Source organism: Blastocystis hominis (genome assembly GCF_000151665.1).
Source record: "Blastocystis hominis, Singapore isolate B (sub-type 7) whole genome shotgun sequence assembly, scaffold_3".
NCBI classification, from domain to species: Eukaryota; class Bigyra; order Opalinata; family Blastocystidae; genus Blastocystis; species Blastocystis hominis.
In genome coordinates this window covers 1054016-1080018 of record NW_013171838.1, presented here as the reverse complement: position 1 = coordinate 1080018, position 26003 = coordinate 1054016, and the positions used below count along the sequence as shown (strand labels likewise).

Genomic DNA, 26003 nt, shown 5'->3' with positions numbered 1-26003 from the left:
ACAAATCGAAACAAGATTAAGCCTGCGTGCACTCGCTTCTCTTATGTCCAGGCTGTCCGCACTTATAGCACACAATCGGATTCGGGCATGCGCTCGAAATGTGTCCGCTCTGCTTGCATCGGTAGCATACAGGTTCATTCTTGCACTCGCGCGCCTTGTGTCCGGGCTGCTCGCAGCGGCTGCACACGATCTCGTTCTGGCAGTCTCTCGCTAAATGGCCGGGCTGCAGGCAGCGGTAGCAAGTATTGTACGGCACGAAGCGGCGGAAGCGGCGAGGACGCGCTCTACGCTTTAGCTTGGGTTTTGACGACTACCCTTCACGTCTCTCCGCACGAGGAGGTCGCTCGGGGCAATTACGAGCAATGTGTCCCGGCTTGTGGCAGGCGCGGCAAATGATCTGGTCGGCAGCGGAGTTCTCGCTGCGGGTTATGCAAAAAAATCAAAACGAACCTAGGAGCGGCAGCCTCCGTAGCCTCAGCAGCAGGAGCAGCAGGGGCAGCAGGGGCAGCAGGAGCAGCAGGAGCGGGCTCAGCGACTTGCTCAGCAGCGGGCGCAGGCGCAGATCCTGCGTTCTCGGGGATACCGATAGCAGAATCTTTATGAGGACAATTAGCATCCGTGTGTCCAGTCTCGTTGCAAATAGTGCAACGGCGATTGACATTACGAGGATTTCTACGGTTGGGGCGGAAGCTCTTACTGCAATAAGAAGAAACGGATACAAACTTACGGCTTCTGAGGAGTAGGGTTGGGATTCTCTGGGCAGTTGTTGGACATATGACCAGGCTTCTTGCAAATGAAGCACACCTTTTCTTCAGTTTACCGTTCGAAAAAGAAACTTACCCTTGGGACAATCTCTAGCTATGTGTCCCTCTTCACCACAATTCTTGCAAACCATCTATTTCTCACCAAACGAAGCAAATATCTACGTTTTATATTCGATAATTATGAGACATATTCGAACTGTACCATCATCTATGATTATCATAAAAATGCTGCTGAAACTACCAGACTTGTGATCATCGTAATCTTCTTTGGAAAACAAACAGGCAACTTCCGAATATGGTAGAACAAAATATCCCCGTCTTGGCAAATGTAGGAAGGTCCTTCCACATACAACTTCCCCGCCTTTCTACAGTTTTCCTCTCCTTTGAGCGACACATAGTCATTATAGTGCATTACTTCTGCTTTGATGAACTTGGAAACGAAATCGGAGTGGATTCGTCCACCTGCTTCCTGCACTGTGGAGCCTTTCTCCGTGTGCCATGCACGAGCCTCATTTTTGCCCACCGTGTAGAACGTGCAGAGACCGAGCAGCTTGCTGCACGCTGAAACGACGTTATTCAGCGCGCTCTCGTGGATTCCGAACTGCTCCAAATACTCCAGTTGGGAAGCACTGTCGCCAAACAAAATGCTCTCCTGTTCTAACTGGGCAGACAACACGAGGCAGTTTTGCTCTCCTATGTATTTCTTGACTTCCTCTGTGTATTTATTTCCCTTCGCTGCCGAATCGCTATCTGTGTTCAAAATGTACAAGGGAGGGATGGCTGTGAGTAGCTGCAACGAGTGGAAGATTGGGAGTTCTTCCTTCTCCCATTCAATCGATGCAGGGCTTTTGTCTTGGTTGAGTTGCTCAATGCACCGATTCACGATGTCCAGCGTGGCTCGGAGTTGCGGGGCGTTGGAGCTGCGACTTTTGGAAGTCAGCTTTTCTTTCTGCTTCTCCAGTTGCGACAAATCGGCCAGCTGAAGTTCCATTCGGATCGTTTCAATATCTAGGCCAATTACCACAGCATAAAAAATAGATACCATTGATAGGGTCAATGTGGTTATTTACGTGAATGATATCAGGATTCTCAAAACACCGCACCACATGGAGAATCACACTAACTTGACGAATTGTAGAGAGAAACTGGTTTCCTAACCCCTCTCCTTTATGAGCACCCTTGATTAACCCTGCTACATCGATGAACTGCATCTCATCGTACACAGTTCTTTCCGACTGACAGATGGAAGCTAATTTGTCCAATTTCGCGTCTGGAATAGAAACAATTGGGAGTTAAGGATGAGCTGTGGACGCGTTTAGCAAGGATATTGGCTTTATTGGGATCGATTGTGCAAAACGGATAATTTGCCATGGCTGCCAACTCTGATTTTGTTAAAGCGTTGAAGAGTGTCGATTTTCCGACATTGGGCAATCCCACAATTCCAACAGGGCGGTACATTCTGCAAAAGCAATGCAGTGCAGAGGATGCCTTCTTGCTGAAAAAGGACAACTGATGGAACATGGAATGAGGAATTGGGTGTGACGAATCCAGTGATCGAAAACCGCAGTCGATGTATACACATCACCCTTTCAAACAAACAGGCAAAAACAGAGAAAAAGCAAACACCCTTAAACTATATAAAGAAAATGTATATATCCAGAACGATGATAGATAGAACACCACGAAAACGATTTGGTATCACCACTTCATCCATCTACGATAGAGTCGTTGAGTTCGTAACGTTCGTTATTGCTATGCATCAGAAATCGTCATAGAAGCAACTTACCAGTAATAATATAATAGGTAAAGTCACTATTCTCATCCAACGTTAAATACGTCCTTAGAGCTAGTAGAGCGGATACTACTGGAGCTGCCATCAGAGCCAAGTAAATAAAAAACATGGAGCAACTACTGCTTTCTGTACGCTTCAGTTGCATCCGAACCCCCTTTTTCCTGTTCTGTTGGACAATAACAGGCATCCTCCACCACCCAAACAAAGCGAGTCAAACAAACAGACAAAACTCTACTTCTTGAATAATATCTCTGGATTACAAACCCCCGTATTTTCAAATAAAGATTCCCTACGCATCACTCTATCCCCCAATACCCAACGGATGAATAAAGGACACCTCGGATGATATACCAACTGATTCATCGATGTGTCAAACTGTCGAACAACCCTCTACCGCTTGCTATTCCTCCTCCGACACTCCTACCTCCACGTATGTGTTTGAACTCACACGGAACATCAGGTACTGGAAAGTCAGCAGCACCATCATGATTCCCTTCAGTCCTCGGATCATTAACACACTCACCAAGAGCAGCATGATTTCCATCGAACCGTTCCCCATCTCCACGATTTCCGTTAGAATATATCGCTTCTCGGTGGGATTCCGCGATGTCCACGCATCGCCCAACATGCGCTGCATGGTCTGGTTCATCACAGTTTCCGCCTTTCTACACATGAAAGTACAACGGGAATGCAACTTCGCGACGGATGGAAGCAAGGGAACAAGGATCCGGCTGTAGATGAATTCAAAGAACGGAATGATTTGGTTGAAAAGAATGAGCATCCGAACCATCGAGATGTACGGAGAGTGGTTGAAGATCCAATAGGGAACCACATAGCACACAAGAGAGTCACGAAGAACGCGGGAAAAGTACTTTCGTAATTCAGATTTTATTATTGCCTACTTCCATGTTCAATGAAGGACGGCCGAATGTTAGATAAACGTGGATAAGCAATACACAGGTGTAGCAGCTCAAGAAAAGGGAAGAGCACCGCATTTGGAAACTTCTTCCGAACGGAAGGAGTTGGCCCAGCTAGTGCATGAGGCGAGGAAGCCAAGACGAACCTGGCAAAAGAAGAGAAGAAGAACGAGGAAGTTCTGTAGGGTGTAAAGAATTTGAGTCGCATCTCCGAACAGAAGCGAAGATATTGAGTTTTGCTGGATTTTTGATTCGACCTGAATGTGATTAAAAAGATCTAGACTCGTGGAACATTTTTAATGAGATTCTCAATCACAGAAGAATTGTCAACGAGAGGAAGGGCTTATCGTAAGAGGAGGCAGAATGAATCCTACCCTTCTTGTACTCCTCAATTGCTTCTTTGTATTGGTGAAGGCTGCTGTAGCAACTTCCCATCTGTACATGTCCCTTCCCCCAATCCGGATCAAGGGAAACACATTTCTTTGCATCTTGCAACGCGCTTTCGAATTCATGGAGGTAAAGGTAGGCTGTACAGCGATTACTGTATAACTTGGGATTGTAACAATCCAATTCGATTGCCTAGCGATATAAATCAAAAACAAAAAACAAAATACACGGGTATAGAGGGAAATGGCCTTGTTGTAATTTCCCCTTCTCAGTGATTCATTTCCTTCCTCCTTTAGATTCTACCATGTCTAGCAATTGCAAAGAAAGTACTTCAGCTCTGACTTCGCTCATAAGTTTTTATAAAAATGTCTAAGAACAAACACTCATTCTTCTAAAGTTCCTTCCATGCTTGATACAATTCCGAGATCGATTCCACCACCAAGTCCGGAATATAGAACTGGTGCGTCTTCTTGTACTCTTCTATGTACTTCGGTGTTTGTTGACAGTTCTTGAGAGAAAGTCCATCTTGTACAGTCTGCTGTGTGTGTGACAGCTTCGTTCCCTGCGAACGTACATAACACGAGCGCGAGTGCAGTGCTATCGGTGAGCAGAAAAAACACAGTACCAACTGATCGACGCAATGAAATCGTCAAGATGATCTCCCGCGAGAAGGAGATTTTCACACGGAATTCCCCATTCTTTGCTTATTTGAATAAACGGATCGATGTGCGGCTTCGAAGGCTGGATATCTCTGCAGTAGGCGAGATCGATCTTCCCTGTAAACAGCGAAACAGTGTGCTCCATCGATTTTCTGCCATTCCGCGTCAGAAGACCCACTTTGATGCCCTTTGCATTGAGCAGTTTTACAAGCTCGTCTGCATCTACATGGAAATGATTGCACGAATTCACTCTTCTGCAGTTCCACGTTTTGTTGCGCGATGTATTCCTCCTCCTCGATCGCCTGCATTGCCTTCTCATATTCCTCTCCCTTGTAGTGGGAGCGGACATACGGAAAGATATCCTTCCCATCTGGAACCTTGGCACGTTCTCTCATGCGCTTAAAGTTGATCAACCCTACAACGCTAGGATCCTTGCTGTTCATGTGATACCTGGAACAGTCATCGTTCCGTCCACATCGAATACGACTCCGCGGACGGGTTGCAGCAAATCTCTGATTCGAGAGGAAGCGAGAGCGGTTATCTTTGGCAGCATGCTTTCTTCCATACGCTAAGTAATCTGCGTTTCCAACAAAAACACGTAAACACAAAACTATAAAAACAAGTCTTGAATGACTCCAGACACATCTACCTTTCATCCAAACTTGCACCATTCACTTTTACACATCACATTCTGCAACGTCTTCATCGATTTCTCCCCGAGAGTAAACACAAACACTCGCGGCACATCATTCACCGTCAATTTGGTGGCTCGCGCGAAGCTTTGATCGCCCACCGTCACCGTGTGCAGTTCTGGCAGATCCTCCAGCAGTATTGCCTCGGTGTGCTTGAAGCTGTGGGATCCCACAGCGAGGCGATCGAGCATCGGGCAATCTGATTAACGCAAATGAACGAAATGAAAACGAGACAACGAAAAAAGGGGAAGGCTGTTCATGCAATTCGAGCCGATCGCGAGGGATTGAAGGCTTTGGAGCTGAAATAGGGTGAGTTCGGTGAGTCGATTGAAGGAGGAAACGCCGAAGGACAGCGAAATCAGCGAGGGTAGATCGGAGCAGGTGAAATGCGTGGTTTGAAAGAAGGCGAAGCAGCCAAAATCGAGTGTTTGGAGCGCGGGCAAGTGTTCGATTTGCATTTCGGAGGCGCAGTAGAACGAGTACGAATTGAACATGTTCTCATCGTTTCCGATGAGCAGGTCTGTGAGGAGAGGAACGTCTGTGTGTGAAGAAGGAGGCGTCGAGAGGACTGAAAAGGGTGAAAATCGACGTCTCCATGAACGATCCGTTGTCGAACAAGATGGAAACCAAGCTCGGAAGATCTTCGAATTCCAAGCGTTTGCGCTGTTTTTTGTAAGACGAAAAGTTCGAAGACACGTGATCGATCGCTACCTCGCAGTGTCCCTCCATCCCTACAGAAGGGGAAGCGGCAATCCCCCGCGGAGAATGCGTTCAACCCGATGTCCACGTACTCCAACCGCGGCAAATTCCGCAAAGAAAACGTCACAATCGACGAGCAGGAGAACCGTCCGACCTGGATCCGCGCCAATCGAGGCATATCTATCGTTCGATCCCCGCGGTTCTCCGCCTACACTCGATTCGAAGCCATGTGATCTGCTTCAGCGCGTTTTCTCCGATGACCAAGGCTTCCAACTCGTCGTCTGCGCGTCATTCGAAGGAGAAACAGAGCAACTGTGGAGAGTGACGTTGCGAAGAGAAGGAATGAAGCTGAGAACGTCTAAAAGCTGCGTCGTGGCGCTGGCGGAGAGCGAACTCTCGCAAACTAGAGTGTGTAATTGGCAGGCAGAGGAGAAGAGCGTGGGGAGGAAGCGAACGTTTTGAATAAAGCCGTTCATGAACTCCACATCTCTGTCATCCACCACTATTTTTCAACAAACGAATCGAAACAAACGCAAATTCTTTTCTCGGTCGAACACGAAGGGAAACCAGCCTTTCTCCGAGTCGAACAAACCTCTCGAATTCGAGTAAATCGAACTCTTCAAGTGCAGATTCGTCCACTGCACTCGCTTATTGTTCCGCCACACGCCTCCCTGCCACACATCCTTCCCATAATGATACTCCCCGGACCCTGAGCGCTTTCCGTTTTCCCAGCGGCCCTTCCAGTAGCAGCCATTGTGATAGAGAAGCGTTCCGCTGCCATGCGGAAGACCCATCTGCAGTTCGCCGCGATACACATCGCCGTGAACGTTGTAGAGAGTGCCAATGCCGCTGAGATCGAGAGGGTCGTAGATGGGGATCGAGGGAGATAAAAAAGCTACGAATTCTGGAGTGGACAGAGTGTGGAGTTGCTCTTCGCCTGGCTGGGCGGTAAAGGTGAGCATGTAGTTGATGAAGTCGAGGTATTTGGTGAATTGGTTCCATTTGGTATCCATGAGGAGACAGCTGAAGCAGTATTTGGGAAGAAGCGTGATGATTTGTTCGATGTTTTTGAAACACTAGATGAAAGATTTGGCCCATCAATACTGCGAGTGGGAGGCCGAGTATTTTCGTACAGAAGAGAGCCAAGCGGCGATATTTCTGAGGGACATAGAGGAGCATCAAACATACGCAGTCGTTTGGAGCGAGGAAACTACCGTCAATATATCCCTTGTTGTAGTTTTTGATGACAAATTCCACAATCCCATGAATCAAAATCTCACTTTCACACAGATCACCGATCCTACTTCTTCTCTAACATATTGGCCTCCGATAGCAACACATCGGTCACATGTATTGTCCTAAAATAACAAAATGCATTCGAGCCTACCATTTGGGCGCAATCGGAACACCGGATCTGCAAGCAACAATTCGATACATACCGTTCGTTCGATACGAGTCCACAAGCCGCTGCAGTTAAGTCAAATCTACTCGCAAACGTACAGCAAGTGCTTCCATTATTTATGATTCCTATCGAGTTCCTCAGAAAATCCTCAGCGAGTCTCGATTCATAGGTCTCGAGCATCCTATGAAAACGAAAAGGAAAATTGGAATTCCCTCTATTTCCCATTTTTCCAAAAACTCGCTGAATGGAAAGGAATGAACGCCAAGAACGTTGAGAAATTGGCGACGGGACTGAGCCGTCCGCTTCTTCGCGGGTTTTCGAATTACCACCACATGGGGCAAGTTGCATGTTGATTTTGTGATTCACTTCAAGCCTATATTCCAAACGCACCGTCATCTCATCGATAACGACGATCTTACTCCCGGCTTTTCTTTGAAGGAGTTTCCGCTTTCTCCTTGTTTAAAAATAGGTACGAAGACCGCCAGCTTTTCCTGTTATCGCGCTTACCTATGGGTAGTGCGGTGGTGGTGGCTTCCTCTTCTCAAAAGTATCAATCGTGGAATATTCCGTATCCATACAAACAAAACTCCAGTTTTCACTACTTATGCGGCATTGATCAACCTGGCTTCCTCTTGGTCCTTCAAAAGCTCCAGCGGAACGAGGTTCGGCGTAGTCTCTTTATGAAGAGTCAGTCGGAGTAACCGTTGGCTAGAGTTGGTTCACGGTAGTTCAAAAATCGGCCAAGTGGCTCCTGGCTTGCTTCCGGAGGATGCAAAGCAGTTTTTCGGGATGACGGAAGTGTACGATGTGTCGGAGATTCCGACCGAGCTTCCCTCCATTCTGAGTGATGCAAAAGCGATTTATTCGTACACCACTCCTGATCACAGTCTTCACAAATCCTTCCAAGCAGCCCTTTCAGACCACTCCAACCTCGAGATTAGGTATCCATTGCAATTCCGTTTCATGCAGTTCGCTTCTCCCTGAACTCGACAAAATTCGGTGGGTAAAATCCCTAAACGAGCAAAAACAGCTCCGTTACTCGTCCTCGATCTGTACAAACGCTTTTAATGAAATGGTGTCTCTTCCACGTAGTCCCGCGGTTATTCCTCCATCCTAGTCATCGGAATCGAAAACCGTCTCAGCACCACCTTCGAGTACAACGTCAAGCTGCGAGGTGCGGAGGGCATTTCCTTCCCCACGGTGATTGCGAGCGGTTCGAACAGCCAGTTCGTAGAATATCACAACAACGATTGTCTGATCAATCCGGGCGACGTGCGAACGAAACACGAAAATCCTAACCTTCTAGAACGTTCTCATCGACTGCGGGGTTTCGATGAACGGTTATCAGAGCGATATGGCGCGCGTGCTTTTCGCGGGAGATCAGAAAGCCGCCAATTCCGCCAAACGCGATGTCACCGCGGGAATCAATGAGATTTACGAGGAGTTGCTGAAGCTTCTGCGAACCGAAGCCAGCTGGTGGTTTCCACGTTTCGTTTCCACGTAGTTCGATCCAGGACCTCCACTTAACCGCGGTTCGCTCAATTTCGAAACTCCTCATCGATCTGGGCGTTTTGAAATCGAGCAGTTTAGAGTAATTCCAGAAATCGGGGGTATTTTGTAGCACGGTGGTGGAACAAAAACTGTATTTCAAGTATTTTCCGCACTACATCGGGCACTACATCGGGCTGGACAACATCGACACGCCGACGATCAGCTGCAGCACGCCGCTGGCGGCGGGCGTGTCGTTCTGCGTGGAGCCTGGAGTTTATGTGGGAGCGGAGGAGGGAAGTGAGGCGTAGTTCGATGGGGGCGAGGAAGTGCCGGAGGAGCTGAGGGAGTTCGGAGTGCGCGTGGAGGACACGATGCTGTATGTGAATAGCCGGACGATCGATGTGCTGACGAAGGATGCGGTAAAGAGAGAGAAGTGAGGGAAAGGAAGGAAGGATGAGGATGTGTGGAATTGTTTGTTGGAAGAAATGAAATGAAATGGGATGAAATGGAATGGGATGAGATGAGAAGATGAATAATTGATTCGAATATAAAAACAGGTGATGAGAATAACACAAGTGGGTAAATATAGAAATGAACTGAAATAGAGTGCGATATGGAAATCTAAAGAAGACAATCTCAAATGAATAGCTAACACGATAAATTGAAAGTCCACTCTTGAATGTATTCATAATTTTCAATTCAAAAAACGATTCCTTCTACGAACAGCTGCATGATTGATGTGTTTATGATCACATCACACGTTTTACTCAAACAACTCAAAACTTTTGATTGAAAAACCGCGAACAGATTACTTTTACAACATCCACACAGGTTTGCAACTCTTCGTTGTCGATTGAATACTCCGATAATCGGCGGTAAATGCCTCGAATCGTACCACACACACCCGAACTCAATGGCATCTCGACAAAGGCGAGCAAGCAATACAGCCACACGCAAACATCCTTGCTAAAAATTAGAGAACCAACCACATGGCAACGTAATGGAACTCTCGTCAAACAACATCCACTCATAGTGGTAGTTTAAAACAGTGTTTAATGTTACCTTTTAGATAAACACAACAACAACGATTTGTACATAGTCGAGTTGGATTAACTCGCTGGCTACTGGGTACTTGCAATGCTTCTTCAATGGCTCTAGTGCATTCTTCTCATCACGCTTCTGGAAGCAGTAATATTCCCAGCCATTTTCATCGTTCACATGTGGAAAAGTGACAGATGTCTCGACTCCCTCTTTCTTTTTTCTTTCAATCATCTGCTCGTTCAATTTGACAAAAATAAATACTTTTCGGACTTGGGTAAAGTCCTGAACCACACTCTCTACCCAATCTTCGTCAAAACCATCACCCTTCTACAACAGTAATCGATATAATTTGATAAATACTTCAGAAACAGGATCTTGATTTGATTCGGGTACATCGTTCCCTTCTGTCTATGATTACACTCATCTCGTGTTGCACTACATCATTTGCAATCGAATAGATGCTTGGCATCGCTTCTGCTTCCTTCCTCACTTGAAACAAGTATTCCATTGCAGACTGCGGATTACTGTCCACGTCGATGTTTGTATTAAAGTATTTCGGCAAAGCGAACGCTTCTCGACTCATTTCAAACAAACAGTGAACTGGGAAGATAGTTTGGCCGCTCCCAAAAGAACCTTCTGTGCGAGCTCGGGATTCTTGACCATGTAGCTCTTGATTTCCTAGTTGTCATCGCCAAAAGACAGAGACGTACATTATCTCCCGAACTATAAATCATAGTCGGATCGTCATAGAGCTTGATCTCCTTCGTACTAAACGCAGGATGGAAGACGATCACAATAATATTGTTAAATGCTAAGACAAAGAAAACGATGGCCATAATAATAGTAATGAGATTCCATAGGGACAACAAAATTGTAGCAATACTACAGTGAAAGCGAAAGGACACAAGGATACAAGAACACGAAGATGGCGCGGCCAATGTAAGTGAACAGGAAGCCAAAATTTCTTCGGATCGTCCTGTTGAGTCTCTTCATGTGCAACTCGTAAAGGGAGAGAATTCCGGTGAAGATGACACAAAAACCAGAAATAATAGCACCGCTCACGTCAAGGCTAAAGATTTTGTTGATGAAGTTAAATATCAAAAAAATAAAGGTAACAGTTGAAGCCATGAAATTGGACCAGCGAACGGAATTCAATAACGATTTAATGTTCGAGTTCTTGAATTCCTCATAGCGTTGCTTGAATGTTTTCCTACGAATCACCCCTTCCAAAACGGAATAGACTTTTGCGGCTGAATCAGCTGGGTATTCTACAATGGTTAGCAATCAATCGCTTGCATCTTACAAGAGAAGACTCGTCATTGACTGTGACCTCTGCCATCTTGTTTGGATAAAAATGTAGAGAGGATAAAATGAATGATTTTGATTGGTTTTTTGTTAACTCGATCTTCAAAGTTCCATTCCACTTTTATTTTTGTCAGAGAGCAGAGGCAATGCAGTACCATTCATTTTACGGGAATTAAAGCAGCTGCGTGTGTGCATTTCTACAGAAATGGGATGAATCCCTATTAGATCGTATGATGAAGAAATACCCATATAACGGATGCCAAATGCATCATAATCACTCGGGGATGGTTTTCGTAGAATGTGGGTCCAATGTCTTCTTTATTATCTGAATATGATTCTGCTAGGATGTATGGATACAAGGTGCATAATTTCTTGTTCGTTCTATGGTAGTGCTTTGCAGAATGGAGCCAGACGAGCAATAGTACGATATCCATACGCTTTTTCACCCCTCTGAAAGCCTATTTCTGCACTTCCACATTTTCTCTGGAAAAACCCTTCCCGGCTGTATTTCATAAAACGAAAACGGTTCCCATCAATGCTAAAACGGGAGAGCCTCAGCTGCGCCTTATTCAGCACATGTTGATGAAGGTGAGCGACAATCGGTATTCCTTCATCACCATTCCACCCAGACGCCAACGAGTAGCTAGTATCGGAGTGTTTGCTAAGCGTAGAAAAGGCCGATTGAGTGTTGCAGAGTCGAGATGAAACACGCAGAGTCATCCTGTGTGATTCAGATAACGAAGCGGTGTTTGTTTGGCTTTCGACGTGTGGTCTCCACACTCACCGTTTCATCTGCATGTGAAAAATCGATCTGGCTGGACGATCGTCGTCCCTTCTTGTCAAACAAGTCAACCGTCATTTTGAAATCAGGTGAAAAGATTGTTTTAGTCTGCACTGTGATTCGAAATCAAATCCTTTTCACGTTCTACGACATGGATTATTTGAGTAGTGTGGTCTTGATCCAGATTCTGCTTCTTGAAAAGCTTTTCCATCTGTTCTCTGTTTTTTACTCAAACAAAATCCCAAGTGTTATGAATTCAATTCACAACATTGTACGCGCTGGTATTCCATTCATTCTTTCCTTACCTTGTGTTCTTTCTTGATACAAACACAAAATATAACACACACAGCATTCTATCTATTCTTCTTCTTCTTCTTCTTCCTTCTGTCATCTTTCTGCGTCCAAAAACACGTAGGATCACACAAAAATTCCAGCATCATACACGCGTTTGTGCATCACATTCACCATCCAAAACGCCAATCCCTCCTCCAACAAGTTCTACGCATCACCTCCTCCCTCCTTCCTTCCTACAAAAAACATCTGTCGATACTCCTTATCGTGCACCAACTTAAACTCCACATCCTACCCATTACTTTCTCTCTCTCCCTCTTCATTCCTACCTCCGGGAATCGATACGGTTCCTTCGAATACCCGATCGAAGCCATCGACTGGAACGACAAATTCCGCTGACTTATGCTCCCCGACCGCTTTCGCTCCGCCTTTTCCTCCTCCGATTCCTCCGATTCCTCCGCCTCGTCCACCAGCCGCGTGCTCAGCGAGCGACTCAGCACATTCTCCTGCGTCTTCCCCATCTTCTGAAGCAACTCCAGCACGTGCAGCTTCTCCACACACTCCTGAACCAGCTTCTCCAGCGCGCAGGGAGCGTCCGGACTCGAATCGCGCCGAATGTACATCGAGGCGATGTCGTAGGGAACCAAACCGTGCTGAATCCCAATCTTCAGCACCAAACCGCTGATCCTGGATTTACGGAATTCCAAAAATACTACCGAAAGAGGATTAGACAGATCTTGCGAATCCCCAGCGACTCGTTCAGCAGGCGGACGTCTTCCTGCACGTTCAGCTGCGCCGCGTATCTACCCCTGATTTCTGGAATTCCAGAAATACTCCACAATTCGGTTGTCCCACGGACGTTTCATCTGCTTCCAGTCGAGCCAGCACCAGCTCCACTCGTTGAGTTCGTACCGATCAGGCATCGTGTAGCCGTGATCGATAGGAATGAGTAGAAAAGCGTCGTCCGCGGTTATTTGTCTTTTCTTGCACACCATGATATTGGCATCGTTTCGATCCGTGTTCATTAAATACATGTCCAGAAAGGCGATTTTCTGGACTTCAAAAGCGCTAAATTTGGAAGGGGACCAATCCGACACGAGATCTGCGTCTTGCACGAATTCCTGGAGGGAACCGACTTTGAAGCGAAGCTTCGGATGTCGTTGTGTGAAGAAGGGGTGGCAAACATGGGCCTGCATAACAGTTTAAATGGGGAACCAACCTGGACGGTGCTGGGAACCGCGAAGATGTGTCCGTGATCGATGAGATAAGCGGCTACTTCGCGCTTCCAGCCTTCGCCGGACCGAATCCCTTTCCGAAAACCACTCTGTCCTGTGACTCCTTGGAAGTTGCCTGGGAGTGAGGGAAGGAATTGGAGACGAACGAGGATTGTGCTCAGCAAAAGGCTCTTCATCTTCCGGTTTAAATACAAGAAGATTCCATTTGTAGCGATCTTTGAGAAAGTAGGTTCCTCCCGTTCCGTACAACGCCAGCTCGGGTATGATACCTACTGAAAAAGCATTCCGCACATCGTATAGAGCTTCTCGGAAGCTCTGTTGTGATTACCGAAATACAAAGACTTACCGACAGGACGGGGACTGTACTAACGACCTGAATCCATGACTCCGAGCCGACAATCGTTGATCTGCAATAAAAATACAACTTGATGTAGTTTTTGTTGACTGCAAGCTGATAAAGAGAATAATTCAGTGGAAGCTTCCTTCCCTCGTAAATAATGTCAATCAGTTCATGCGGAATTCCTGTTGACTGACTAACTTCATTCCTAATCGCGGCAACTGTATCCCACCACCTCCTCTCGATTCGCAACGGCTCACATATATCGCCATTGTCTGAAAGACGGAATAAGTCGATGATCACCCGTTTTCCCAGCTCCCATGGATCTTCCAATGAGTTCATCGTCTCTAGTCGAGATTCCTTACAATTCCAAAAAGATACAACAGCAGGAAAGGAAAGCTTGACAAAACGAATAATCAACAGAAATGGCCAATTTTTGGAATTCGAAATAGGACATTTTTCTGGAATTGCTTCGCAAGTCAATTATTCCGTTCATCTTTTTTTATTTGTTCGGATCGCATTTTGTATAGAATCCTGAAGCAATGGACTACGAATCAGAAACACCGATTGGTGTGAAGATGCTAGCCGATCATCTTGTGAAGGTAAAAATCCAATATGAAGGTTTGAATCTGTTGGTTGTTTTTTAAATTGCAGAAAGAATAAATAGTCTTCTTGTTCATGTAAAAACGATCGAAAAAGAGGAGGAAGAGATGAAACGGAAGTATAAACTGATGGCTGATGAGTTGGAGCAGCGGAGAATTGAAATTTACCAAATGAAGCGTGAATCGAATTCTCAGTATGTAATGGAGGAGCGAGAGAATTGGAAAGCGATCCTTGTTCAGCAGAAGCAGGTCAATTCGAAGTTGGAGAGGGGTTTTCTTTTTGAAAGAGAGGTGAGGTGTAGATTTGGAAATCAGCAAAGAGCGAATAAGGAGTCTCGAGAACCAGTTAGAGAAGAGTGAAAGTGAAAGGAGTTTAAAAATTGAAAAGGAGATTGATCGTGAAATAAAGCAGAATGAGCAGAGTGAGCAGAGTGAGCAGAGTGAGAGTACTGGAAGCAGTGAGAATACTGAGAATACTGAGAATACTGAGAGTACTGGAAGCAGTGAGAATACTGAGAATACTGAAAATACTGAGCATCCTGAGATCACTGAGGGTCCTGAAAGTAACGAAAGCAACGTTCCTTTCGAGCAAACAGACCAGTCCTCCATCACGGAGCGCAATGATCCACAATCCACAGAACCTCAACCTGCCTCGCCGTCTCCCTCCGCGCTGGGTCCTCCCCAGCCAGACCATCCGCCTGAATCGGAGCCGGACGAGGAGTCCGCACAACAGATCGACGAATTGAATAAAAGAATAAACGAACTCACCTCGCAATTGGAGGAAGCCAAGCAAATCAACTTGTTTTGTTTTTTGTTTGTCTCTCATGTATAGACGATTAACAGATCAATTCATTCACAAGGTAGATGCCTTGGAAGCGGAGCATCGCGTAGGCATCGAGATGGATGGTGAGACGTAGACGAGAGAGAACGAGTTGTTGAATACAATCAACGGGCTGCGGACAAAACTCGATCTAGAGCTAGAAAAGAAATGGGAGTTGTCTCAGGTAGAAATGGAGGGAAATGGTTATGGGTAGCAGCAGAAAGAGAAGGAACAATCCGGATTGCTCTCTTTCCTTTGGGGATGAGATTCATCGAGTGCTAGTTGTTATGTAGATTAGGAATTTTGCCTGATTTGTTAAATTTTCTTTGGTTTTGAAGCGTTTTGTTTGGGATTGTTGTACCATGGCTTGTTTGTTTTACAGTTTTGATTCACATGAGCTGATGGACTTGAAGAGGCAGCTTCTATCGCTTATCAAACTTTTTGAAGAGAAGTGTCTGTTTTCGACTGCTAAATGGTGACGATTTGCACGGACCTCGATTTTTAGGTTGTGCGAATTTGCAGAGTACTCAAAACTGCTCCCTACAGATCTTCCCTATCTAGATATTGATATTTATCAACGATATCCTCGTTGTTGTTTGTTTTGCCTTTCATTTAGGAAATCTGAGTTCGGAGCATACACTAGCGCGAATGCAATTTGAAAGACATCGATTCGAGGATGCTTGTCGTAGTATTGAGGCAGTGGCAGAGTTTGACTCCAACTATTCGTTTCTCTTTTTGTGGAGCTACGCGAAATTGATGGTGGATCGCTCTATTTTGGTTTTCTCGTAGTCCATCAAAGAATCTGCTTTGCTTTCCTTTTATCAACAACACAGAGAGGGGGATCCCGAGGTTCCTCCTCCTCTCGAGAAACAGGACGTGGAGGTAATTCTGTCCCACTATTCAAAGGAACTCACTCTGGATGCATTCAACCATTACATCCTAGGGAACGTGAAAAGCACTTACGATCCTCACGCAGCCCTTCTCCACTACGTTTCTGCAGTCCGGGAGTATGGATCTTCGTTCTGCTTTTCCACAGACTGCCATGTTTCTGGAGCGCTTGGCTAGATCTGCTGCAGGTCGTAAAAACCCGATCCGACCTTCTCTACATCATGAACTCCACTCCCGACACTTGCTTCCGCAACCTCTTTTGGATTTCTTTAGCGAACCATATGAACGAAGTTTCCCTATTTCACCCCCACCATTTTTAGCTTTCGTTGCCTCCACACCTCCCTTCCCTTCTCACCTCCCAATTCCCTCGCTGGTGGTTCGTCCACTGGCAGGTTTCTCTCTACAAAGCGCAGCAGGGTCACTTCGAGGAGGCGCTCAGCGCGCTGCAGCCCTATCTCGCCAGTCCCGAGTGCTGCGAGCTGCAAGCCAGTCTTCTGTTCGCTTCCTTCCTTCCGCCCTTTTCCCTAGATTCACACAGAAACGCACAGAGGAACTAGTTTGTCTCTCTCACACCACAAAGCGGCTCCACCCCTCTTCTCTCGCCGCCTGCTTCGTCGCCGCCACTTCGCTCCACTTGCAGGGACTTTTCCAGCAGGCCGCGGAGCTTTACCAGCACGTTGTTCGGCAAAACCCGCATCATTCGCTCGCTTGGGGCCTTCTCGGCCAGCTGTACGCTCCTTTCCCCGTTTCCACGTAGCTTTCTGGAGCATGGCCGATCTTCGCAAGCGATCCACGCGCTGCTGAACGCGCTGCGATGCAATCCGCGCGATTTTCAGTCGCTTTATCATCTCGGATTGCTCCACGAACTGCTTCACGCGCCCACCATCGCGCGCCATTACTACCAGCAGGCGATTCGGCTGCGGCCGTACGACGCACAGCTGCGATCTGCGATGGGCGAAGCCGCGTTGGCGTGCGACGACATGCAATGTGCGGTGGAATGCTTCTTGCTGGCAGAAACGCTGGGGGACACGGAGGGAGGGAGCAGTCGCAGGCTGGGTCAGCTGTACCGGAAGATGGGAGACTTGGAGAAAGCGGCGTATTTCGACCGGAGATACTTGCAGAAGAAGAAGTTCGTGATTAGCGATGATGATACGTACTTGCCTGCGATTGCGCTATGCAAGTATTACAAAGAAAGGAAGCAGTTCAGAGAGTTTCGTAGAATCTGCGATGCGCTGCTGGCGGCGAACGACGAGGTGGGAGGTGATTGGCGCGAGTGTGAGAAATAGGGAGTGCAGAAAGAGGCACGCGAGATGCTGGATTCTATACCGGAAATAGTCGACGACGAAGTAGAAGAAGAAGAAGAAGAAGTGTAATTTGGTTCTTTTTGTTTGACAAAACTATTTTGATGCACAGCTATTACTCGAGAATCAACACCGTGTTCTTTACGACAGTGTACTGTCTTGCTGCAGTCAGTGTTTTCTATGCTATCTTGTGAGTTGTGCATTTTTGGACTGACGTGTGTAGAAAGGCTTCAAAACCGTTCAAAGGAGAGCTCATCCGGTTTGACAACGCTACCGTAGATTCAATGTGAGAATCGGTTCACCAATGTCTAAGTTGCGTAGCATGTCTGATCTGCGCGATATATACATTTTCCCTATGGTTTCGCTGAATATCCATTATGGTATTTGAATTGAATCGAGTTTAGCACAGATTTGAGCAAAGACTGGGATTACAACACTCGCAGTATCTACGCCTATGTGGTGATTTCCTTCGATGGAGATCATGTAGAATAAAAAGGAAGTGTTGAGCTCTAGGAATCGCATGAGCTTATTATGTGGGATAAGATTATAATGTCCAAGGAGGACTGCGTGTTCGACGGTACGATCAGAAACAAGGGTATTCTGTTCAATGACGATCCTACTCTCTTGTTTGATTGCGTATTTGGTTTTACCAGTAGTGGAAAAGAAGCAACGATTTCTTTCCGATATCAAATCCAGCCCACTGTCGGTTTCCAGCGTGACTATGTCTTTGATCAGGTGCAGAAGGTGATTATTGATAACGAGAATTAATCGATTGTTTATATTTGCTTGTGGTTGTTGTTGTTTGTTTGACCAAAATGGAAATGTGTAGTGAAATGGCCCTATCAGAATGACATGGAAAAGCTTACAATAATACAGAAATAGGGCCATTTTGAAGCAAAACCCTAATTGATTCGAAATAGAGCCCTGCATTTCTATGGAATCAAAACTTAAACTCAAAAATAAATATATATATATATCTAATTCTTCTAAGAACAAAATGGAGATGATTGCGAAGCCCGAAGGAACCAAGGCCGACGATTTCGAGATCGCCGTTGCCAACGAGATTGCTGAGATTGCCAAGAAGACCAAGGATCTTGCCCAGCCCCTGAAGTCCTTCAAGATGGCTGCTGCGAAGGAGGTGTCCGTCGCTGGAGACAGGAAAGCTATTGTGGTGTTCGTGCCCTACAAGCTGTTCAAGAACTTCCGTCTGATTCAGTCTCGCCTGACCGCTGAGCTGGAGAAGAAGTTCGAGGGACGCCCTGTGGTGTTCGTGGCTCAGAGAACCGTTCTGACCAAGGATTACAAGCGCTCTCACAAGTTCGGAGGTGTCCGCCCTCACAACCACACCGTGTCGGCTGTGCAGGACGCCATCATTGATGATCTGGTGTATCCTTGCGAATGCGTCGGAAAGCACACCAGCATCAACGGACGCTCTGGAAAGGTGATCAGAGTGTTCTTGGGACCCCAGGGACAGCAGGAGGTGGAGAACAAGCTCGATGCTCTGTCCACCATCTACAAGAAGCTGACCAACAAGAATATTGTGTTCGAGTTTAAGAATTAGTTTTTGGGTTAAAATCGTGTATCATAATAAATGTTTGTTTGAATTACTTTGTAAGACAAAGTGATGAACAACGAGATTCGAACAAATGTCGTTGTTATGGATGGTTTGTATAGTGTATATGATGGATTGGTGTTCTCAATTGAAGACTGCGGTGTGCCAGGTGAATATCAATATTGATATGCGCTACTCTGCGATCGAGCGATGGCTTGTCGATTGTGTATTGTGCGAACGATCTGTTTTGATGATTTAGGTGAAAGACCACGAGGTACGAGAGTCTCCTGTAATAAACTTTTTCGAAGTCCAAGTGGAAGTAAGTGCGTGCATTGAAAAGCATGACTGTGTAGAATGTAAAGCGATCACCCCAGACTGCAGATCTATTCAATGCTTCGGAAGCTCCCAAAGTCGAAGAACCAGCAGATGATTCTGAATACCCGGGCGAGTCCGTTCAACAAGAAATCGTTTTAATCTCTAGAAGTACTGAAGAAATCCGGAAGCGAATCGAGAGTCTCAACGTCCAGGACTTAAAGAAAGAGCTGCGCAAATTCGGCGTGAAGCCGAAGGGTCGCAAGTACGAGCTTCGCAATCAGTTGATCGAGATCGAATATCAATCGCAGGTAGCCAATCAGATTCGACCCTTGACGCGCAGTACAATGAATGGAAGAAAACGCGCGAAAAGAAGGAGAAAACGGAGAAGAAGCCGCCCATTTCGCTGTCTTCAACCAATAAAATAACCGCGGTTCCTGTGGTTCCTGCAGTGAGTGAGGGAAAAACCGCGGAAATCAAAGCAAAAGGTGCGGGAGTTTCGCTGCGAGGAAGGCCGTCGAATTCGCTTCGCAAAGTGGCGAAGCAAAAAATGGCGGGAAATGGGGAGGAAAAACCGGAGTCGAAGAAAACCGCGGGGAATGCGTCGATTCAAAGGAGGGAAATAACCGTCCAATGGGATGACAAATTGAAGGGAGTTTCATCGAGTGAAACGGGGAAGAAAGAAACTCCCGGGATGCGAAAAGAAGGTGGAAACGTGGAAATAAAGGAGAATGTGAGAATGGAGAAACCATTGGAGAAACCAATGGAGAAACCATTGGAGAAACCAATGGGGAAACCAATGGAGAAACCATTGGAGAAACCAATGGAGAAACCATTGGAGAAACCAATGGAGAAACCATTGGAGAAACCAATGGTGAAACCAATGGAGAAACCATTGGAGAAACCAATGGAGAAACCATTGGAGAAACCATTGGAGAAACCAATGGAGAAACCATTGGAGAAACCAATGGGGAAACCGGCGGAATGGAATGTTGGCTGCGTGGATCAAAAGGAAAAACCGAAGGAATTGAAAATGGAATTGGGAACGACGCCGCCGAGAAAAGAATTGATAAAAACTATTCAAATGGAACACAAAGAACACAAAGAACACAAAATTGACATCAACGAGCAAAACATAAAAACCGAATCGATCGAACAAACAACACACTTGGAACACTTGGAACACTTGGAACACAAAGAGCCCCTTGCGATCTCTGTGGAGCCTGTTAATTCTATGTTAGAGGCCACAAGCGGAGATCCCATAGGTCAACTGGGCGTTTCATTGGATGGAAATCCGGGAAATGGGGAACCAAAATCCCCGCGGGTGGATGAAAAACCGAATCAGGGAATTGAATTCGATTCGAAAGAGGAAAAGCAAAAAGAAGAAGAAGAGCGAACGGTGGAAGAAATCGAATTCTCCAAAGTGGAAACGGAGAAGGAGCCAGAAAAAGAGGAGAAAACGGAGAAAACGGAGATAAAGGAAATAAAGGAAATCAAAGGAAATGAAAACGTCCAACAAAAACCCATTGAACCCAATGAACCCAATGAACCCAATGAACCCAATGAACCCAATAAGCCCATTGAAGCAAAATCCAATGAAGCAAAACCCATTGAACCTATTGAGCCCAATGAACCCAATGAACCCAATGAGTCGAAACTCAATGAATCCAATAAGCCTATTCATCTCAATGAATCCAATAAACCCATTGAATCCAATAAGCTCATTGAATCAAAACCCATTGAATCCATTGAGCCCACTGAATCAAAACCCATTGAGCCCACTGAATCAAAATCCATTGAGCCCACTGAGCCCACTCCATTGGACAAGCATGAGCCTGAAAGAATCCACTCAGCGAGCCATTCAAAGATCCACTCAGCGAGCCACTCTTCTCACTCCCTCCATTTCCTCGAGCCCCTTCACTCCAAGAAATCCATCGAATCGAAATCCATTGAACCCAATGAACACGTTGAGCCTTTATCTCATTCCTTCACTTTCACCCACCACTCATCTCCCTCCAACCCCCTCCATCCTTCCACCGATTCTCCTTCCCACACGCCCCCCCAATCCCTTCCCTCCATGGCCCAAGCGCTTCTCCAGCGCGTCGAAGACCTCAAAAAGCGCACCGAGGCTTCCAAGCGCCGCCAGGAGGAGCGCAACCAGCTTTCCCGCTCTTTCCTCTTCTCCACCCCCTCCAAACCCATCACTCCCGCGGGGCGAATCCTCTCCCCCGCCTCGCGCCACCCGCTGGGCCTCGAGTCCCGCGTGTTGGCGGCGGCGAAGGACCTCTCCAATCTCTCGCAGCTGGCGGAGGACATCACGCTCCCCGACTTCGTCAAGCCGCAGGACAATCCCGCGGAGCGCTCCTTCATCTCGTTCGTGTCCTCGCAGAGCGCCGTCAAGGCCTCGGCTCACCGCGGGGAACACGGGAAAACAGAGGACAACGAAACGCCCGAGAAAAAGACGAAGGAACCCGCGCGAACCCAGCCGAAGGAAGTTCGAAAAGAAGTTCGAAAAGAAGTTCGAAAAGAAATTCGAAAAGAAGTTCGAAAGGAAACGGCGAAGGAGGTTTCAAGGGAATCACCCAAGGAAACTCCCAAGGAAACTCCCAAGGAAACCCTCAGCAAAATTCCAAACAAAACTCCTTTTGAAACTCCCAAAGCGACCAACAAGGAAACTCCCAAGGAAACTCCCCCCGAGCTTCCCTCCAAATCGCAGCCGCGCGCGCTGCAGGGTCCTCGGAGAGTTCCCGTGCAGCCCAGCAAGCGAGAAGGGGAAACCGTGGAAACGGGATCCAAAAAAGTGCAAACTTCTGCCAACCCAGAAGCGAAACTCCCGTCGAATCGACCCGCCAAAACGGAGCAGACGAAGCCGTCAGGCGAAATGTGGTATGTGAGTCCGAGGCTGGATCAGCTTCTCGAAGAGCAGTTTCAAATGATGAGCATTGATGTAGGTAAGAAAAGTGGAAACTGAGGCGTAGGCACTGTCTCCAGACATGATTTTCTCGATGCCGGACACGATGGTTTTGTCGAGTAAGAAAGGGGAGAGTAATTAAGTGTAGCGATATTTCCTCGGATTAATGAGTCGAAAAACAAAAGAGGATCTTCTGGGGATTGGACTTGTCCTTAGAATATTGTGTTAAATTAGTAGTTGTACACTTGATAAAATGCAAAATGATTGTTGACTTTTTTGCTTGTTTGTTGGAAAACTTCGTAATTGTGTTTCGATTTTGTTCTCTCCTTTTCCAAAAATCAGGGCTATTTTTTGTCTCTAAAGCATTCACTCTAACGATGTTGAAGTTTGTATTCATTGTGCTTTTAGGTTGGATTTTGTACACATACTTAATATCCTAGAATTTGCTTTTGTTCTTTGTGTTGAATGTGACACAAGACGTGTAGAATCGTATTTGTACTCTGAAATTATGCCTGTGCATTGTTGGGATACTTTTGGATCTCAACTAAACACTTCTGCACTTCCTTCTGGATTGTACTTCGTAAACAATACCCTATATGGTGAGATGAACTACAGTCAGGAGCTGAAGCCTTACAAAATAGTTTCCTCACGTGATGTCGAAAGTCCCTTTATTCTTTATATTGGAGGTGTGAATGAAGGTCGAATTATAATGTATAGTTTATGCCTCCCCTTCTATGATTTGGATTGACGATGAGAACAGTTTCGTTGTGAAGAATTTGTTTTATGACTGTATTCCTATCCACAGTGATACGATTCTTACGGAATATTCAATAATGCCGGAATTGCCTCAAGGTCTTTCCATCGACACCACACGTAATTGTATTGGCGGAACATACACGGGTTCCTTCTATGGCCTTCAGCGCTACCGCATTGAGGGATCAAACAGCGAAGGTTTGACGCAAAGCAGCATCACTCTTCACTTCACCCGTACGAATTCGTGCATCCAATCAAACGCAGCCACGCTTCCGCAAGGTCTCCACGCGGAATACTACGAAGTGGATCGTGACTACGAAGACACGATCGAGTTCGACGACCCTGTAAACTTCGATTTCCTCACAATCAAAAAATCGAGCCGATTTCTGGACTTCAATGTATCGAGAACCGACCTCTCGGCTCCTTTTTATTCCTACGGCGTTTCGGAGATCCGCACCATGTACACCGTGCTGACGGGGTACCTCTATTTCCCCGTTTCCTCGCAGTATTTCTTCCGCGTCCTCTACGACTCCGAGTCCCACAAAGTTTCCCCGGTTTCTCCGTCTGAAGGGTAGAAATGCGACCGTGTGCGTGTGTCGTTGGACGACGAGCGCATCGTGGACACGTGGATCGTGTCTCCGACGGCGACGAAGAACTTGTTCGAGCACACGCAGCGGTTTTTTGTGAATCGCGCGGAGTTCGTGCGCGTTCGGATCGAGTGGCTGTCGTTCTGCGCGAAGTCCCGCGCGATTCATTTGGAGTGGAGGCGGGAAGACGAGCTGGCGTTCGCGCCCATTCCTGCGTCGTCGCTTTTTGACGCGATTTATAACGTGTTTGAATACGAGGAACCGATCCTGACCTTCCGGATCAATCGCTATCTCTCCAATCGCGTGCTGCTCGATACCGTCTTCGTCGATTCCGTCTTCAATCGACTCGACCCCGTGTCTCGTTATGATTCTCGTTATGATTCTTCATCGAATTCTAAGAAATCTTGTTATAACTCTACCGAATCTTGTTATAACTCCACTGAATCTTGTTATAACTCCACTGAATCTTGTTATAACTCCACCGAATCTTGCTATAATTCCACCCTCTCTCGCTCGGACGCTTCTCCGTTTTCCCCGTCCCCGTCCTCCTCCGCTCACCACTCTCCGCTTCTCCTCTTTTCCACCGCCGACCCGCTTCCCCAGGGCGTTTCGCTGGACCCCTACGAGGGCACGCTGTCGGGGTACCCCACCTTGGAGCAGAGCGCACAGCCCATCCGCGTCCGCCTCTCCATCCAGTACGAGAACCGCAGCGAGGAGTTCCAGACGCTCGTCGCCATCTCCATCATCGGGAGTTTCGTTTGAGGGATGCGGTCACGTGCAGTGATGCCCAGTCCACGTGTCATCCAGTACTTCTGGAATGAAACGCTCGTCCAGGACTTGAAACTCCCCGTCCTGCAGGAAGTCCGCCTGGTGCCGCGCACCGACGCCGATTACCACTTTTTCGACGTTTCCCCCGCTCTCCCGCGGTATTTGACCTTCGACGCAGAAACCGGGGAGATTTCTGGAATTCCAGTTTTCCCCATGACAAACACGTCCTTCACGATCCACGGCCATTCGACCGTTTCCGTGGTCACGTGCGTCATCACGTTGGAATTCACGGCGCTCAGCGAAACGCCCATGACGGGCGGGCGTTTCGTTTCGATGAATGGGCAGGTGGAGATCGCGAGGGCGAATAAAACCGCGGTGAAGAAGGAAGTGGCGGGAGAGCTGATTTATGGAATTGCAGAAAACGGGACTTATTCTGTCACACTACAGAATATCGAGTAGGTTTTTGGAACTCCAAAAATCGGGGCTAATTCGATAGCACATTTGATTGGTTCCTGCAGGACGGAACACAAATCGCGGTCAACGGCACTCTCTTCCTCCCCTCGAAATACTATTCCCGTTCGTCGGACGGTTCCTCTCTCCGCTTCACCGTCAACGAAAGTACCAAAATCGGGGCTATTTTCATACTCATCGTAGTGGCGTTTTCGCGGCCGGTGATTTCCCTCCCAGTCGCCAACCTCACCGTCTTCGAGGGCGTTTCCTTCCCGCTCATCGACGTCTTCGTCGCGCAGCCGCATTTCCCCATTTCTCTCTCCTGTCCCTTCCCCTCCTCCGTTTCCCTGTTTCCACGAAACGACGGCAAAAGCGGGTACTGGATCGCGGGGATTTGGGAGGGAACCGGGCCCGGCACCTTCGAGTTCGTCCTCTCCGCGCGCAATTCCCGCGGGACCGACACCAACCGGCTCCGCGTGAACGTCCTGCGTAACGCCCGGGCGTTTCTCTGACGGCTAGCGATGCCGTCGCTGCAGAGCCAGCTGCTGATCGTGGAAACGTCGAACCTCCGCTCGTATCCCCCGCCGAACATCACGATTACCCGCGGGAACGACGTGATATTCCGGCGTGAAGCGTTCGGCGCGGCGCAGAACCGAATCATGGTGAGCGACGTGCTGTCGGCGCCCTTCCACGTGACCATCTGCAACCGGTATTCCCGCGGGGATGGCTGGAGAGTAGGCACGAAGGCGTGACGCTGCGTCCGTTCGACGTGTTCGTGTTCCTCGAGACCTCCGTGCTGGTCTTCTCGCAGAGCGCGCCCGTCTTCGAGGGCTGCGAGACGCACGCCTTCGCCGCGCGGCAGCTCGTCGACCGCAGCGTCTTCTGGCGGTATACCGCGGGGAACTGGCTCGTACCGACCGAGTGGAAGGAGCTCGACTTCGACGACGCCGCCTGGAGTCTGAAGCGCAGCCCCTTCGCCCTCGCGCCCTCCACCGTGCTCTTCCTGCGCCACGCCTTCGAGGTATCCCCGCGGGAGGCCTGTCCCGTAGCTGAGCGCGCTGGACGCGGCGCTGTACCTCCACATCGCGCTCCTTCTTCGCGAGGGCGCCATTCTCTACCTCAACGGCGTCGAAGTCGCGCGCTTCAATATGGGGTACAATTCCCGCGACTGGGACGCCGCCTCGCACCTCTTCCCCGCGGCACGCCTCCTCACCGTGGAGGTTTCGTCCTCGCATCTGCACAAGGGAACCAATCTCATCGCCGTCG

General features: G+C 47.6%; 10 protein-coding genes; 3 read left to right on the top strand and 7 right to left on the bottom strand.

Annotated features, from left to right (window-relative positions):
- Positions 1-7: 7 nt before the first annotated feature.
- Positions 8-774, bottom strand: GSBLH_T00003523001 (uncharacterized protein; the record flags this gene model as incomplete). XM_013042291.1 has 4 exons in its annotated part: positions 8-284; positions 315-419; positions 451-696; positions 728-774. The coding sequence occupies 4 exons, from the start codon at positions 772-774 to the stop codon at positions 17-19; spliced, it is 666 nt and encodes a 221-aa protein (XP_012897745.1). The 3' UTR covers positions 8-16.
- Positions 775-981: 207 nt separating this feature from the next.
- GSBLH_T00003522001 (uncharacterized protein) lies at positions 982-2224 on the bottom strand (the record flags this gene model as incomplete). XM_013042290.1 has 2 exons in its annotated part: positions 1807-2224; positions 982-1772 (listed from the first exon to the last, which is right to left on the bottom strand). The coding sequence occupies exons 1-2, from the start codon at positions 1973-1975 to the stop codon at positions 982-984; spliced, it is 960 nt and encodes a 319-aa protein (XP_012897744.1). The 5' UTR covers positions 1976-2224.
- Positions 2225-3785: 1561 nt separating this feature from the next.
- GSBLH_T00003521001 (uncharacterized protein) lies at positions 3786-4211 on the bottom strand (the record flags this gene model as incomplete). The annotated part of the gene is made up of 3 exons (XM_013042289.1): positions 3786-4052; positions 4088-4159; positions 4191-4211. 3 exons carry the CDS (start codon positions 4209-4211, stop codon positions 3786-3788), a joined length of 360 nt encoding a protein of 119 aa, XP_012897743.1.
- Positions 4212-4251: 40 nt separating this feature from the next.
- On the bottom strand, positions 4252-4962 carry GSBLH_T00007138001 (uncharacterized protein; the record flags this gene model as incomplete). The annotated part of the gene is given in 3 exon segments (XM_013042288.1): positions 4252-4457; positions 4490-4741; positions 4746-4962. Coding segments are annotated over 3 exon segments (675 nt in total).
- Positions 4963-6419: 1457 nt separating this feature from the next.
- GSBLH_T00006669001 (uncharacterized protein) lies at positions 6420-7079 on the bottom strand (the record flags this gene model as incomplete). The annotated part of the gene is made up of 2 exons (XM_013042287.1): positions 6420-6986; positions 7044-7079. The coding sequence occupies 2 exons, from the start codon at positions 7077-7079 to the stop codon at positions 6420-6422; spliced, it is 603 nt and encodes a 200-aa protein (XP_012897741.1).
- A 3344-nt stretch (positions 7080-10423) lies between these two features.
- On the bottom strand, positions 10424-11183 carry GSBLH_T00003520001 (uncharacterized protein; the record flags this gene model as incomplete). The annotated part of the gene is made up of 5 exons (XM_013042286.1): positions 10424-10522; positions 10555-10726; positions 10758-11054; positions 11087-11112; positions 11148-11183. 5 exons carry the CDS (start codon positions 11181-11183, stop codon positions 10424-10426), a joined length of 630 nt encoding a protein of 209 aa, XP_012897740.1.
- A 1081-nt stretch (positions 11184-12264) lies between these two features.
- GSBLH_T00003519001 (uncharacterized protein) lies at positions 12265-14181 on the bottom strand. XM_013042285.1 has 8 exons: positions 13803-14181; positions 13603-13771; positions 13441-13571; positions 13056-13411; positions 12938-13024; positions 12551-12908; positions 12462-12512; positions 12265-12428 (listed from the first exon to the last, which is right to left on the bottom strand). The coding sequence occupies exons 1-8, from the start codon at positions 14133-14135 to the stop codon at positions 12348-12350; spliced, it is 1566 nt and encodes a 521-aa protein (XP_012897739.1). The 5' UTR covers positions 14136-14181; the 3' UTR covers positions 12265-12347.
- A 2143-nt stretch (positions 14182-16324) lies between these two features.
- Positions 16325-17389, top strand: GSBLH_T00006668001 (uncharacterized protein; the record flags this gene model as incomplete). The annotated part of the gene is made up of 4 exons (XM_013042284.1): positions 16325-16393; positions 16424-16599; positions 16632-16832; positions 16861-17389. The coding sequence occupies 4 exons, from the start codon at positions 16325-16327 to the stop codon at positions 17387-17389; spliced, it is 975 nt and encodes a 324-aa protein (XP_012897738.1).
- A 319-nt stretch (positions 17390-17708) lies between these two features.
- Positions 17709-18172, top strand: GSBLH_T00006667001 (uncharacterized protein; the record flags this gene model as incomplete). Its single annotated transcript, XM_013042283.1, has 3 exons — positions 17709-17784; positions 17814-17887; positions 17918-18172. The coding sequence occupies 3 exons, from the start codon at positions 17709-17711 to the stop codon at positions 18170-18172; spliced, it is 405 nt and encodes a 134-aa protein (XP_012897737.1).
- Positions 18173-18338: 166 nt separating this feature from the next.
- Positions 18339-19257, top strand: GSBLH_T00003518001 (uncharacterized protein; the record flags this gene model as incomplete). XM_013042282.1 has 1 exon in its annotated part: positions 18339-19257. One exon carries the CDS (start codon positions 18339-18341, stop codon positions 18963-18965), a length of 627 nt encoding a protein of 208 aa, XP_012897736.1. The 3' UTR covers positions 18966-19257.
- Between the last annotated feature and the right edge of the window lie 6746 nt (positions 19258-26003).